The sequence below is a fragment of the Coenobita brevimanus genome, unplaced genomic scaffold (genome assembly GCF_032717465.1).
Source record: "Coenobita brevimanus isolate Jiangsu-jjx unplaced genomic scaffold, ASM3271746v2 jjx.HiC_scaffold_2836, whole genome shotgun sequence".
Lineage (NCBI taxonomy): Eukaryota > Metazoa > Arthropoda > Malacostraca > Decapoda > Coenobitidae > Coenobita > Coenobita brevimanus.
In genome coordinates, this window is record NW_027643803.1 from 50,096 (window position 1) to 66,640 (window position 16,545).

General features: G+C 42.4%; 1 protein-coding gene across 1 annotated transcript in view; it reads left to right on the forward strand.

Moving 5' to 3' along the window:
• LOC145390107 (uncharacterized) overlaps positions 1 to 16,545 on the forward strand; it is a 43,886-nt gene that overhangs the window by 7,019 nt on the left and 20,322 nt on the right. Inside the window, exons 3-6 of the mRNA XM_080265166.1 lie at positions 175 to 355; positions 2,710 to 2,863; positions 9,813 to 9,998; positions 14,732 to 14,968. Coding sequence (XP_080121292.1) covers positions 175 to 355; positions 2,710 to 2,863; positions 9,813 to 9,998; positions 14,732 to 14,968 — 758 coding nt within the window. The remainder of the gene's footprint in view (positions 1 to 174; positions 356 to 2,709; positions 2,864 to 9,812; positions 9,999 to 14,731; positions 14,969 to 16,545) is intronic.

The window sequence follows — 16,545 nt, forward strand, 5'->3', positions numbered from 1 at the left end:
CAATACAAAAAGGTAGCCAAGACTCAGACCCATACATTCTAAAGGGGGCAACATGGGATTGACTATTACCATTTACTCTCTCCTGTCTCTAAATATTTTGGACTATGATAACATGGTCTTGAATCCCTACACTCCAAAGAGGGGAGTAACTCTTACAGCTTCACGTTTCTTCAGGTGGGAGGGTGAGAGTGCAGGAGAGCCAGGCAGTGAAGAGAGCATGGACTTGTCTGAAGGTGGCAGCAGCAGCAGTGGTACCCTTGCCAACCAGTCTCCCCTCTCAGATCACACATCCATCCCACCTCCTATTTACTCCTACCAGCAGTCTGTTCGAGACCCTCTCAGGTTCCCCATGCAGGTAAGACTTTAGTGATACAGACTGCACTGAGGTAATGATAATGTATACATTGTGTGTGTGTGTGTGTGTGTGTGTGTGTGTGTGTGTGTGTTCTTACCTAATTGTATCTTCACAGGAATGAGTCAGACTTGTACTGTCCCATATATTAAACCATTTTTATCATACATATCCTTAACACTTTTCGTACACGTAAGAGTTATATGCGGTGGCTGAATCGGTAGAGAGGCGGCTTGCAGTCCTGATGGACCCAGGATTGAATCCCGGCTGGGGCAGGGAACAGTTTAAGGATTTGAATGTCCTAAAAAGCAGACTTTCCTGATCTACCAGATGACTTGCCGACATGTCATAAAAGTACCCCCACTAATACCAGTACACCAGTCTTGTATGAGACGGTCCTAATATGTATTCAGTATGGACAGTGGGTGTTAGCGCCAAAGTGGTGACATGTGGAGATGTAGGAGGACTACTGGGCCTTGGGATAGGCCACTGCCCCCAAGAAATAGGCCCTGAACCTCTGCTCAGAGTCGGACACGTAAAAAAAAAAAAAAAAAAAAAAAAAATGCTAATGACTTTTGGGCCATTGCTCTGGCACAGTTGTTATCAAACCATTTTGGAGAGTTTGATCTTTTACTTAACTGTTGACCTGGTATGAATAAATCTATACCAGGCAGTATTAAGTCATTAATGTGGGACTGGACAGAATTGACATCACTAGAGAAGATAGCCTGCCATGGAATGTCAGCAAGATAATCAATGTGCCATTGGGTCACCTTGACAGGTTCAGAATAGGGAGGTCTGGGGGGGCTGACTAATGAGGCTTTGATGAGACTGTGGTCAGAGGATCCAAGTGGTGACAGTACTTCTATCCTGTATTGATCTGGATTATTTGTCTGGAACAGATCCAAGAGATGGGCATTATGGCCAGGATTATCTGGTATTCTGGTTAGTTGCTTTACCAACTGTGTGAGATTAAATGATTCTGCAAACGGCTCGCACTCTAGACCAGCATCGTCAATCCTGGCAGAACGCAATAACCATTCAACATTAAGTACGTTAAAATCACCCAAAATGGTAATCTTGGTGCTAAGGACAAAGTTAAAGTTACTCAGCTGTGTGGATATGGAGTCAAATACACTGGGTTATGAAGAAGCACTGGGGGAGTGATAGACTACACAGACACATTTGGTAATATTTAGATAATTTAGTTTATACAGTGAGTAATCAAAATTAGTTGAGGTGAAGTTTAAAACAGTGTCAACTGCATATTCAGATTTGGTATAACAACAGGTGCCGCCCTTGTTACAGAAGTTTGTGAGGAGATGGTAACCAGGAAAACAAAATGGGGAAATTCGGTAGAGGGAGAAATTTGGGGTTCTGTGAGGAACAAGGCTAGAGAGGATATGGACTGTAGGAAAAAATGAACTGAATTCTAATTGGTACCGAAAGCACGGACACTGGCGAAGAATAAGGCTGCACCTGCTCTTCTCCACTGACAAGCAAGAACAGAATTTGCAACAGTTGCTGCTGGTACAGTCGCTTCATGGCAACCAGGAGGACCCTGTGCTGCCAGCCCTACCTTGCCGGTGGTGGCAATCCGAGATATCACCTCGTTTGCTGATGTTAATGTAGTGGCCATTGGTAAAGGGAATGGAAATAGGAGGTGTGATATTTTACGTGCATATAGTGTGGTGTAGACAGTTGAAGGTACAGGTATTAAGAGAATATGCTGGCCTACTCTTTGTGTAAATGAAAGCACTGAAAATGTTCAGCAAAGGGTGATGGTAAGGATCAATTCCTGAGGGCTGGTGAAATGAGGGCTCCAGCTCTCCCTGGCACAAGCTTGCCCTCCACCTCAGAAGTGTCGCCCTGTTCAACTGGTGCTACAGTCTGCTCCTGGTAAATATTCAAAATAAAGAGTAAAAAATTAAAAGGAGTAAGAAATTAAAGTTTCTTATACAACACTTGAACTTGTTGTGTACAGTAAAGCAGTATAGTGTCAGACAGGTTTTTTCTTTCTTTTAAATTATTCTAATGCTAATACTATCTTCATTGCTAAACAATTCACCATCAATCTGCCTATAGCAAGACACCTTAATCATGGAAAACATAATCACAAACGAATCATCTCCATGTCACCCTGTCCTCTGCCAAGAGGCTGCTCTCTCTTTCTCCAGCTCATATCCCCTCTCTCATATACCTTTCCACCCCATTCCTTCATCTCATGCATGGTCTCCCACTCCCCCTACCCTCTGCCTCACTGACATTCCCTTTCCTGGTCAGTCTGTCATTCTCCATATTTTCAACATGGTTAACCATCTCAGTGAACTGCAGACATTAATGCTGTGTTCAAGCAGAATGGGCGCCTGGTGGGCGCTGCGATTGAGGAGGAGGAGGAGATGTTTGCCCTCAGTGGAGCGGAGGCCCCCATCGCACACAGGGGCACACCTCTCAACCTCACACATCCAGAGTACACCCTACCTGACACAGAGATCTATGAGCCAGAGACAGGTAAGGTACAGTTAGAGACAGGTAATGTATTCCCAGACAGGTTGTGTACAGCCATTTGCAAAACTTTACATCTTATCATCTGCAGCATCCATCTGCAATTCTCATTCCTGTCCTCAGCATCACACACCCGCAGTACACCTTGCCTAACAGAGAAATCTGTTGACCAGAGACAAGTAATGCACAGTTCCTGACAGTAATACTGATCTTTTTTTTAAATGAACATTTATGAGGTACAGACAGACAGAGACAGTGATCTGTGAACCAGACAGGTAAGGTACAACCCTCCCTCTTGCCTCCCCAAGTTCTGCATTTAAAAGCAGGCTTCAAGTTTCTACAGGGTGATTCAATACTCTGATGCCTAAGAATAATGCCAGTACAGCACACCACCATTATCCGATGGGGTTAAATTATGGAAAGTGGATCGGATAATGATTAATGGGATACCGGGACAATTAAAACATGGGTTTAATAAGGCTATGTTTGAGGCCAGGTGGAACCCACACCCTTCCCCCTCTGTAAAAGTAACAACAGCAACCTTAGACATGTGGAGAGAATGGAGAATGAAAGACTGACTAAGAGGGTGTATGTAGGTGAGGTGGAGGGAGGGTGAGGGAGGGGTAGACCAAGGATGAGGTGGAGGGATGGAGTTGAGAGGTATATGAAGGAGGGGAGAGTGAGTTGGGGGGAGGGTAGTCAAATGGTGGGTGACAGAGCGACTTGGAGGCGTTTTGTCTGCGGCCACCCTTTTGCGGGATTTGGGTGTCGGGCTATAGATAAATAGATAGAACCTTAGACTGATCCCTAGACCTCCTTTAATGCCTTATCTGACTACTTTCCATCACCATATCACCTATGAGTATAACTGAAAGAGTGATCAGAGGTTGAGTAGATGTAACACACTAACCAAACAGGTGTAACTAAAATTATTGAGTACCAGGTCCTGTTGAGCCATCATCATGGGTCTCTTTGAGGCTGGGGGATAAGTGGTGTCCCAGGGCACTCACTCGTCATTGCATTTGCTCTGGCAAAGAAGAGAAATCTAGTTGACAGGAATAAATGTTTGTTTTGCCAGACAAAATTACTGTGCCTGCAATTCCTACATATTTATTTTATTTTCTGCAAAACAGCTGAGTGGTGAGTGAGGGATGGAGTGACAGTGGTCAGATGGGGAAGAAGTAGATGCAAGGGCTGTGGCTGTAAACACAGCTGACGTTTGTGGGCATAGGAGTCATAATAATTCTGCTGTTCAGTACAATATTTCCTCCCATATCATCTATCTATCTATAGCCCGACGCCCTAATTCCGCAAAGGGTGGCCGCAGACAAAACGCCTCCAAGTCGTTCTGTCACCCACCATTTGACTACCCTCCCCCCAACTCACCCCCCCCTCCCTCATATACTGGTACCTCTCAACTCCATCCCTCCACCTCATCCTCAGTCTACCCCTCCCTCTCCTTCCCTCCACCTCACCTACATACACTCTCTTAGTCAGTCTTTCACTCTCCATTCTCTCCACATGTCCAAACCACCTCAGTGTATATCTCCTAATCTTCTCAACCACATCCACATCCACCCCACAACGTTCCTTCATTTTTTCATTCGTCAACCTGTCCCTCCATGTCACTCCACATGCTCCTCTCAAGTAACTCATTTCCACTGCTCTCACTCTTGACTTGTTTCCCTCTTGCAAGGTCCACACCTCACTTCCATACATCAGGGTAGGGATCACAATACTATCATGCAGTGACTTCTTAACTTCCATACTCACCTCCCTATTTCTCATCATTGCTTTCAGTGAACCAACAACCTTCCTTCCCTGCTGTACCCTTTCACATACTTCATCCCCCAAAGTTCCATTCTTACTCGTCACACTACCCAAGTACTTGAATGTACTCACATTCTCCATAATAATAATGTAGGAAAGAATAAATTTATGGTCTTCAAGAGGAATGAAGTCAGTGAATGTACAGTGAGGTAGGATGACGAGGAAATGGAAAATGTGAGTGCATTTAAGCACGAGTACTTGGGTAGTGTGATGAGTAAGGGTGCGAGTCTGGAGGATGAAGTGCTTGAAAAGGTGCAGCAAGGAAGAGAGGTTGCTGGTTCTTTGAAAGCAGCGATAAGAAATAGGGAACTGAGCATGATATTTAAAAAAAATGCCTGCATGATAGTAGTGTATTGTGATGCCAACTCTAACATATGGAAGTGAAGCTTGGACCTTGTTGGAAGGACACAAGTCATGAGTGATGGCAATGGAAATGAGTTATTTGAGAGGAGCATGTGAGGTTACATGGAGAGACAGTCTGACAAATAAGAAAGTAAAAGAGCACTGTGGTGTGGATGTGGATGTGATAGAGAGCGTTAGGAGAAATACACTGGGGTGGTTTGGCCATGTGGAGAGGATGGAGAGTGAGAGACTGATGAGGAAAGTGTATGTGAGTGAAGGGGAGAGGGAGAGAGGGAGGGGGCAGCTGAGGATGAGATGGAGGGATGGAGTGGAGAGGTATATGAGAGAGGAGGTTTTGAGCTAGGAGGAGGGCAGTGAAATGGCGGGGAACTGGGCGACATGGAGGCCATTTGTTTGTGGTCACCCCTTATGGGATTGAGCCATCAGGCAATAGATAGATAGATGGATAGATAGAATAGTAATATTAATAATACAGTAAAAGTCCTCCAATCCGACCACCAATAATCCGAAAATTCCAGTATTCAGAATTTGCCAAGGCAAAAATTTTCTATTTTTTCTGGTGTTTTTCCAATTCTTCTGGGCTATATCTAAGGATTTATCTGGTTTGGACTTGCCCGTGGACTTGGATATACGTGCCTTCTTCTATTCATCAACACTTCTATGCATTTCCAGTGAGTAAAACAATAATTCATATCATTTATGTGTTTATTTAAAGATCATGTACATATTTGAAATGTTTTCAAAGGCCCCTCTTAATAGTCCTAAAAAAAACAATAAAAAGACCCTCAGTTCCATGTAATAATAGTAATAACAATACTGATACTAATCCTAATACTACTACTACTACTAATAATAATCTGTCTACCTATCTATCAACTCCCAGTCGCCTTGATCCTGTAAAGGGTAGCCACGAACAAATCACTTCCACATCACCCTGTCCCTTGCCATTTCACTGCCCTCCCCTCAGCTCACACACCCCTCTCACATACCTCTCTATTCCATCCCTCCATCTCATTCTTGGCCTCCTCCTCCCTCTCCCCTCCTCCACCTCACTCACATACACTCTCCTCATTAGTCTCTCACTCTCCATTGTTTCCACATGGCCAGTGTATTTCTCCTAATCCTTTCTGTCACATACACATCCACACCACAATGCTTCTTCACTTCCTCATTTGTCTGTCTCTCCATGTAACTCCACATGCTCCTCTCAGATAACTCATTTCCACTGCTGTCACACTTGACTTGTCCTTCCAACAAGGCACAAGCTTTGCTTCCATATGTTACAGCAGGTTTCACAATACTCTCATGGAGCGGCTTTTTTACTTCCATGCTCACTTCTCTATTTTTTATCACCGTTTTCAAAGCACCAGCAACCTTTCTTCCCTGTTGTACCCTTTGAAGCACTTCATCCTCCAAACTTCCACCGTTACTCATCACACTACCCAAGTACTGTACTTAAACAGACTCACATTTTCCATTTCCACATCATCCAACCTCACAGACCATTCAGTGACTTCATTTCTCTCCAAGACCATAACTTTACTTTTCCCTATGTTCACCTTTAGATTCCATTTCTTATATTCTTTCCCAAACTCTTTCACCAAGCCTTGCAGTTCCCCTTTGTCTTTTCTTAACAATACAGTACCGGTATTATCTGCAAACAACAGAACAGGAAGTTTCCAAATGCTGCTCTCTCTCATTAGGGCTGCACCAGTATTCACTGCTCTACCTTGCATCTCTTTTATAATCCTATGCATATACAGATTGAACAATGATGGAGTCATGACACATCCCTGTTTGAATCCAACATTCAGATAGAAAAATTCACTCAGTTCACCATCCACACGCACTGCAGCCTTAGCACCCTCATACATATTCTTCACAGCATTCAGCAGCTTCCCATCTACTCTATTAAGTAAAAGTCCTTTAATCCAACCACCAATAATCTGAATATCCCAATACTCCAAATTTTTTGAGCTGGCAGATAATTTTAAATGCAGTAATAAATATAAGTGTATTAAGTGAAAATTAAGTGAATTACAGTAAGTTACTGTTTAGTGAACTGAGTGAAAACTAAGTTATCAAGACGATTGTTTCTCTGGGCTTTGTCTGGGCTTTATCAAAGGATTTATCTGGCTTGGACTTGCTCTTGGACTTGGAATAACTGCCTGCAACTATTCAGCTACACCTTTATGCATTGCCAGCGAGTAAAACAATGACCCATATTATGTTAAGTGTTTATTTAATGATCATGTACATATTTCTATTGTTTTCTGAGGTCTCTCTCTCTCTCTCAAAAAAAAAAAGGTGTTCAAAAGACCCTCAGTCCCCTGTCATTCAGATTGCAGGACTTTTACTGTATATTTTTAATATTTTCCACATGCTATGTTTATCCATTCTGTCATATACCTTCTCCAAATCCATGAAGGCTGCATACAACTTCTTTCCCTTCTCTAGAAACTTTTCCACTAAAGACCTAAGGATGAGTACCTGATTTACACAACCTCTTCCCTTCCTAAAATCTCCCTCTTCTTCTCCAACTTATTCCTTTGTTATTTCTCTAACTCTGTCAGTAAGCATCCTACCATATACTGTTCCTATTACACAAATACCCCTATGATTGATACACACTTCTTTTTCACCTTTTCCTTTGTACAGGGAAAAAATTATACTTGACTTACAATCCTCTAGGATTCTATCTTCCTACCAAGCCAATCTTCACATCTTCCATATCCATTTCACTACTATCTCTTCCCCATGCTTTAACATTTCACCACACACCTCATCAATTCCTAGAGCTTTCCCCATTTTTACTTACTTCATTGCTTCCACTACTTCCATCCTACTGATCTCTTCCTCCCTTCTCACCTACCTCCTGCTCCCAGCCACTCCCAAGCCACTTATACTCACATTACTTTCATTCTCTATGTTTAACAGTTCCTTAAAGTGTTCTCTCCGTCTACTCACTTTTTCTCCCCTCTCCACCATCAATCTACCATTTTTATCTTCCACTCTCCTTCTAACTTCTCTATCATGATGATGATAATAATAATAATAATAATTCATCCATCCATCCATCATCCAATCATGTAATAATAACAATAATAATAATAATCCATCCATCCATCCATCCATCCATCCATCATCTAATCCTGTGTTGCCCCACGAGGAGAGTAGGAGCCCGGGGCAAGGCAGGTTGGTCCTGACATTGATGATGAGTGTGACTGGTCGCACTCATCCCTGAGTGGCATTACATGAGCAATAAACCCCAACCATCCCTTGGATATAAATTTCCATCGGCTCAATCTGATTGGAGCGCCTTAATTACCAACTAAACCACAGGCGCCATAATCTGGTTATATAGTTACCACCAAGTGCAGCATTTGGCTTCCTGGTGTACAGGAAATCATTTGGCTTGTCACTCAATGTAGAGTCACCCGCAGACCGAAGGAAGAGGAAAGAAAGAAGGACAGAAGAGGAAGGATGGAAAGAAGGAAGGAGGAGAGGAAAGGGCTGGCACCTGCGAGCAGCATTACACTGAATGAGTGGATGGTGAGTGCCCCCACCTACCACAGAATAATAATAATAATAATAATAATAATAATAATAAAAATAATAATAATACACCCTTCAACTTCACACACACCCTAAGTACACCCTTTCTGATATAGAGACAACATGAAAGAGGTTATAATATTCATGCATTATACATACTCTTCTATATATTCTGTAATTGTTAGTGGACATGGTACATGTATGATGTTAAGCAAGTTACAGACTGAGTTTGATGTAGTGTCAACTGGATGGAGAAAAGAAAAATGCAGTTTTATAAATTTATGCCTACAGAGGAATGTTATTGTGGTCAACAAAATGTCTACTTATTTATCAACAGCATGCCATCATTATATGAATGGGATGCATCTTTGAAAGTGGGTGGGAATGCTCACCATCCACTCACTCAGTGTAGTGCTGCTGTTGGGTGTCTGCCCTTTCCTTTCCTCCATCCTTCTTTCCTTCCATCCTCTTCTGTCTTCCATTCCTTCATTCTTTCCTTGTCTTTCTGCCTATGGGTAACTTTACACTCCTTCTTCTGTCTTTCTTTCCTTCATTCTTTCCTCTTCCTTCTGCCTGTGGGTGACTCTACACTGAGTGACAAGCCAGATGGTTTCCTGTACACCAGGAAATCATTTACTACACTGGGTGGTAACCATATAACCAAATTTTGGCTCCTGGTGGTTTTGTGGGTAATTATTGCACTCCAATCAGATTGAGCCGGTGAAGGTTTATATCCAAGGGGTGATTGGGGTTGAGCGGTGAAGGTTTATATCCAGGGGGTGGTTGGGGTTGATTGCTCATGTAGTGCCATTCAGGGATGAGTGAGGCTGGTCACTCTCATCTTAAATGTCAGAACCAACTGCCTAGCCCCGGGCTCCTACACTCCTCAAGGGGCAATGTAGGATTGGATGATGGATGGGTGGATGGATTGTATAATAAATGATTTTTTAATGAATTTAGTGTTCTAGCAATCATATAAGTGAGGAAATGAACATACAGGTATAATGAGAAAAATGGGCAATGTAGCAGTGAAAAACACCAATGAAAAAAATGTGCTAAATGTTACAGACATAAAAGCATGTGATCATATAAGTCAATTGTAAAAAACAGTCTATAATTCTAACTACCAATCTGTCTAATCTACTTATTCATCCAGTAAACTAAAGCATCAGTCTATCTGTCAATTTCCCTTCCTGTCAACCCCCAGTGGACTTCCCAAGCTCCCCGACAACCCTCCGATACCTGGTGGAGCCTGGCAGTGAGGAGTGTGGGGGAGTGCGACTTGCAGAGAGGGAAGAAACCTCACAGCCACCTGTCACCCCTACAGAGGACGATTATTCTCTCTACACCGCTGTTGTCTCACCCCCAACCGGCCAGGTCACCCTTAGGAAAGGTAAAGGATCATCATTATTCTCATCATCAACTTAGGATATGTAAAGAATCTTCATCAACATCATCACTCTCATTGTCATCATCATCACTATAAACTTAGGAAGCATCAAGGATCCACCACCACCATCATCATCATCAACTTATAATACATAAAGGACCATCATCATCATCATCATCATCATCATCACTGCCAACATTATTCATCTGAAAAGGAAGAACGTGGTATTTAAGGTAGAAAATCAGACAAAAAGGGAAAACAGGGATATCATAGGTAAGCAGTATATGAAGAATGATGAAAAAATGGTAATGGTAGACAGTGAAGATATTAAAGATCCCTGGAGAGAGCATTATAACTGTTTGCTGAATGAGGAGTCTGACTGGAACAGGGAAAGTTTAGAGTCAGCAGATCCAAAGTTTGGCCCTTGAACTTTGATTGATGCTGATACTGGGAGCAGAGCGATAGGCAATATGCAGTTGGGGAAGGTGGTGGGTGTTTCTGGATTTACTGCTGAAAAGCTGAAGGCCTCAGGAGATATATATGAGTGGGTTTAGTTGCTGATTTGAAAAACTCAATTATATATCAGTGTGTTGTTCCAGATGACTGGCTGAAGAGTGTGACTGTAAATGTGTACAGTAAACTTTCAATTATCCCGCATAATTCAGCCAAGCCCTATGCCAAATAAAGTGAAACACCAGATATTGCATAATACCCTCCATCGGCTCGACATTCAGCGTCGAGCAGGATACTGTGTTACTATCCCTGTCGACCCTCTATCCTAAAAACTTTCCCATGAATGATATTGCTTTAACAGAGCTGAGCCAGCAGCGCCAGATACTGCCTTCAGCCGTATATTGTGATGGCAGATAACTGAAAGTCAGTATCATCCGGACCTCTTTTCCCACCCTAGGGCAGGGTGAGGAGCAGCAATGTCTAGACAGCCCAAATTTGCCCAGTACAATGGTCCATGCTTCCATTCACTCATCATTCAAGCCTCCAGAATCCTGGATCTATCTGATACGTTAAAAACATTCACCACACTCTGTAGTTTCACATAAACGTATCCAATATAATCACTCTGGATGCTATCACGTTAAAAAGGGGTGCCAAATCCCTGATCATGAGCTTCTTCTCACAACATTCATCAAGCCAGCTTGATCTCCTGTCAGTTACCTAGCCTCACTGACTTCCATACCTTTCTTCCTCACACACTCATCCACCATACCCCTCCACCTTCTCCTTGGCCTACCTCGCCTCCTCCCTTCTTCAAATTTGCTCAGATATACCTTTTTGCACCACTCTATTGTTATCCATTCTCTCCATATGACCATACCATCTCAGTGCACTCTCTCTGACTCTGGTGTCCACAGACTTCCTCACTCCACATTGTTCACGAATCATTATTTTGTATCCTATCCACTCTCTGTACTCCACATACAATCCTCAGCAGTCCCATCTCTACCGCTCTCACTCTTGACTTTTCATTTTCATGCCACACCATACTCTCACATCCATATGTTAAAGTTGGCATGAACACTTCTTCATGTTAGCCTCGCACAGCTGCAACACTCAAGCCTCTGTTTGTTATCAAGGTCTTAATAGCACCAGCTTCTTTACTTCCTTGTGTCACTTGACTTTCCACTTTTTTTGCACATTTTCCTCTCTTTTCTATCACTGTACCCAGGTACTTGAACTCTCTCACCAATTGCAGTCTTTCTCCATTCACTGTAACATCACACTGGGAGTCACCTTCTTTCTCAATAACCATCACTTTACTCTTTTCTACATTTACTTTCAAGGCACGACAGTTACAGGCATCTGCAAAACTCTGCACTAGTCTACTAAGTTCTTGTCCAGTATTTGCAAGTAGTACTCTATCATCAGCATACAACAAATTTGAGATATTCCATCCATCATCATTCAATACCAATGCCATCCCTCTCTCCATTACTCATGTTTTTACTTCTCTCATCACCCCATCCATATATATACTGAACAACCATGGGGACATCACACAACCTTGTCACACACCCACACCGATCATGAACCATTCACTTAGATGCCCATTTACCCTTACACATGCTTCATTTGCTATCATAAAAACTCTTGATGGCACCTAGCAGTTTCCCAACTACATCGTACATGTGCAAAATCTTCCACAATCCTTCTCTATCTACTTTGCTGTATGCTTTTTCCAGATCCTTGAATGCCATAAACACCTTAAAGTCCTTCTCACAAGCCTTCTCCACTATTTGTCTCACAGCAAATATTTGATCCACACATTCTCTGGCACTCCTAAAGCCACCCTGTTCACCACTCACTAGGACTTCTGATATCTTTCTTACTTTCTCTATAATAATTCTTCCAAATACCTTCCCTACCACACTTAATAAACTTATGCCACAATAATCCTTGTACCCACTTTGCTCAACTACCGGGGTACAATCATAGCCTTTTTCCAATCTGCTGGCACAGTTTCACTCATCCATGCCTTCTTACATATCTCCAAAAAGCACTTCATTCTGCTCTCTCCACTACACTTAATTATCTCTGCATACACCTCAACTACTTTCCCATGTTTCAGCCACTTCACAGCATTCTTCACCTGTGCAAGTGTCACGTTTCCTATCACTGCATTCCTCTGCGCATCCTCAAACCCAATCATGTTTACAGTGGCTCTGCTCTCTCTATATGTATTCACCAAGCTTTCAAAATATTCTCTCCATCTTGTCCCTACTTCATCCCCATGGGTTAAAAATCTACCACTTACGGCCTTCACTCTTTCACATTTCTTTCCACTGTCACTTCTACATTTCTGCACCTCTTTCCAGTATAACTTCCTATTTTCAGAGGAATTTGCATTCATTTTTCTTCCTTGATCATCATTTATCTCCTTTTCCTCTTCACTAGTCTCTTTTCATGCTTCTTGCACTCAATATATTCAGTTCTTATTTCAATTGAACCCCTGTCCTTTAACCACTCCAGCCACTTTGTTCTCTTTTCCTTCACCGCTCTCTTAATCTCTTCACGTCACCATGCCGTACCTTTCTTCTTTGTTGTTACTCTTGCCACACCACACACCACTTCAGCATTCCTAACTAAGCAATCCCTATATGCATTCTACAGGATGTCCAGATCCATTTCATTCCAATATACTGATTCTAACTCCTCCCCTACTTTGGTCCTGTATTCATCCATTTCTTTGATCCTCAGATTCTCGACTTTCAGAATTTCTCCCTGACTGCTCCTCTCTCTCCTGGTCCACCTCACTCCTTTCAGCTTGATCTTGCATACCACAATCATATGATCTGACAGACCACATCGTCCTCTTACTGCCTTCGTATCAGCAACCATTCCCAGCATCGACCTCCACAAGCACATAATCAATCAGGCTTCATTCAACTTGATCCCCATTCCCTCTATACCATGTATATTTATGTGCATCTCTGTGTTTGAAATACGAGTTACAAATGCAGGACCTCCTTTCCTGACATATATCCTTCAGTTGCTTCCCGTTATCAATTTCTCCTGGTACTCCATTACAACCCATTATGTCATCCTCAGGACCAGTGCCTACTCTTCCATTCATATTGCCCATTACAATCACTTTCTAGCTCCTAGGCATTTCTCCCACTGCTTCATCCAGCTCATTCCAAAACCTGTCTTTCTCTCTCTCACTCCTGTCATCACACTGTGCATATGCTAGAATCAGAGTGGCAGCCACTTTCACCTTCTCAAACTTGAACATGACATACATCTCAAGGTGACACATTTGTAATCTCTCATTCCATTCTGCCACACCTCATTCATCAACAAAGCAACTCCTTCCTTGCATCTTCCTCGCCCATTCATGCCCGACCTCACACACTTTACACCCTCCCACTCCTCCACTGCACACCCTTTCATCTTTGTTTCACACAGTGTCATCATGGCATATCTCGCACTCTTGAACACATTCACCACTTCCGCCCTCTTGCTGTCCTGATTCACACCTCTCACATTCCACATGGCCATGAAACCTGTCCATTTGGTTGGGGTCCTTGGCTGGTATTGGGTCCTCTGAGGCTCTCCAAAACATTTGCCATGATAAGTGATTTTTGATAGGGGAATCTGGGGTATACTTAACCTTGCCAAAAGCCCCAGTTATATGGTTACCACCCAGTGTAGTAAATGGTTTCCAGGGTACAGGAAACCTTTAGGCTTGTCACTCAGTGTAGAGACCATAGGGCATCCCTACACTGAGTGACAGGATGATTGTCCCCCCCATGTACCACAAAAGTTAACTGTATATATCAACAGTATATTAGAAACAGAGATACAATGGTACATTATATCAGACACACAGATAAAATCTAGGCCTACTTAACCAAAGAGAATACGGGGCTATGTGTATTTATGAATCCAATCCCAAGGTGGGATTCTCAAACACATTTGCAATCGATTCCCTGTTATAACTTATATGTATTTTACAGGAAGAACCAGAGATATGAGAGATTCTGTACTGCCCTTTTCTTGTTCTTCCCTCAAAAAATATATATATTAACCTACGATAATATCTCTCATAACCAAGATTTCTTTTTCTGGGAAGAACAAGAGACATGGGAAGACACTGTACTGTCCTTTCTTTGTCCTTCCTGGGAATACATATCACAGTTATAACAGGGCCTTGATCATAAATACAGTTATGTTCAAGAATCTCACTCCCAGTTTCTTATTTTTGAGCATCTCTTCTACAGAGCGTCCGTCAAGCTTGGAGGTGACCCGGAAGAAACGTTTGACAGTGACAGAGGAGCTTCTGACAGTGGCAGTGGAGGACGACCAACACTCCCTCTCCTCCCTCAGCCAACACACCAATGACAATGATGACGACGACGACGATGACGCACAGATGCTCTCACATGATGAGTTCACTGATATGCTTACGCCAGATGACATAGACACACCGGATGAACTAGAGGAATCCATCATGGAGCGTGAGTTTTTTTTCTCTTTTTCTTTATGTGTTAACTCTGGGCAAAGGATTAACAGCCATTTCATCGTGTCTGACCATGGGCACAGGCTTACCTTAACCCATTCTGTTACATCAAGCAGTCCTCCTACATTTTGCATACCTCCATAATTATGTCATCACCTGGTCTGAATATATCAAAGGGTTATATGAAATAATGACAATCACGCACAGGTGCTTTCACAAGACAAGTTCATTGATGATGCAGACACACTAGATGTACGGCAGGAATCCATTATGGAATGTAAGTATTGCTAAGAGCTGTTTGGTTACAACAAAAGGTTACATGAAAAGAACCTATGTGACAATGATGAAGATGGTACACAGATGCTTTCATGTGGCGCGTTCACCAATGTGCTCACCCGTGTTGACACAGATACACTGGATGAACTGTGAAATCCAGGGGCATCTGCAGGATTTTTTGTAAGGGGGGGCAAAATAAAAGAAATTATACATATATGTGCCGACCGAACATATAATTCACTATAAAATATAGTATCAAGATGTACTTAAATTGCAGGCGAAAAGTCTTCATATGCTGATGTGCTATAACTCAAAGGAATGGAAATATACGTGAGGTCCGGAAAAGTTCCAGACACACTTTGGAATTCTAAGGTGGGGCAACTGCCCCCCCTTGCCCCCCTTTCCAGACACCCATGGTGAAATCCATCATGGAGTGTGAGTATTGCTGACTGAAAATTGGTCTGGCAGTATCAAAAGGTTACATGGTTCTGGATAGGGATGACTTCACAAGGTGACACCAGTGTAATGGGGTGATACTACTGCCCAGTTATACAAGCCCTCCCAGTCTTCCTATCCCCTGAAAGGAGGATGATTGAATGCAAGGGCAACTTCAACCTGCAATTTACTTGGTTCTTGTCTTTTTTTTTTTTTTTTTTTTTCTAAACAAAGGACAAACAGAGGAAGGAAAAACCAAACAAAACAAAATATCATACACCAAATTACAGGTATCCTCCATTTATAAAAACTCTGCAACAGTTTGACTTAAACTGCTGAAGGCTGAAGTTTTGGGGAAAAATCTGGGGAATCAAGTTCCAGAGAGAAGTAGTTTGGAGAATAAAGGAATTCTGATATGCAGAAGTTCTACAATATGGCAGTGTGACAGTCAAATCATGGTGCTACCAGATGCCCATGTAGCACAGGGGAATGTATGGAGAGGTGGCACAATGGATGCAACTTTGTCTGAGAATTTGCCATAAAAGTGTCTGTAAAATAATTCAAGGGAGGCAATACTTTGTCTGACTTGTAAGAGAGGTAGTTAATTTATAATTGCAGGATTATTAATAATTCATAAAGCTTTGCTCTGAATTTTGTCCAGTTGTTTTAGTGGAACATCTCCACATCCACTCCACATGGGAAAGCATTATTTATGCTGAGACTGCACATGACTTGCAAATTACAGCTAACTGCTCATTAGGGTAGACATTATGGATTTTGTATGAAAATCCAAGTTTCTTTGAAGCAGTTTTATAGCATGTGACCTTGCATGAATTTCATGAATCTATAGTTATTAGGCAGGAA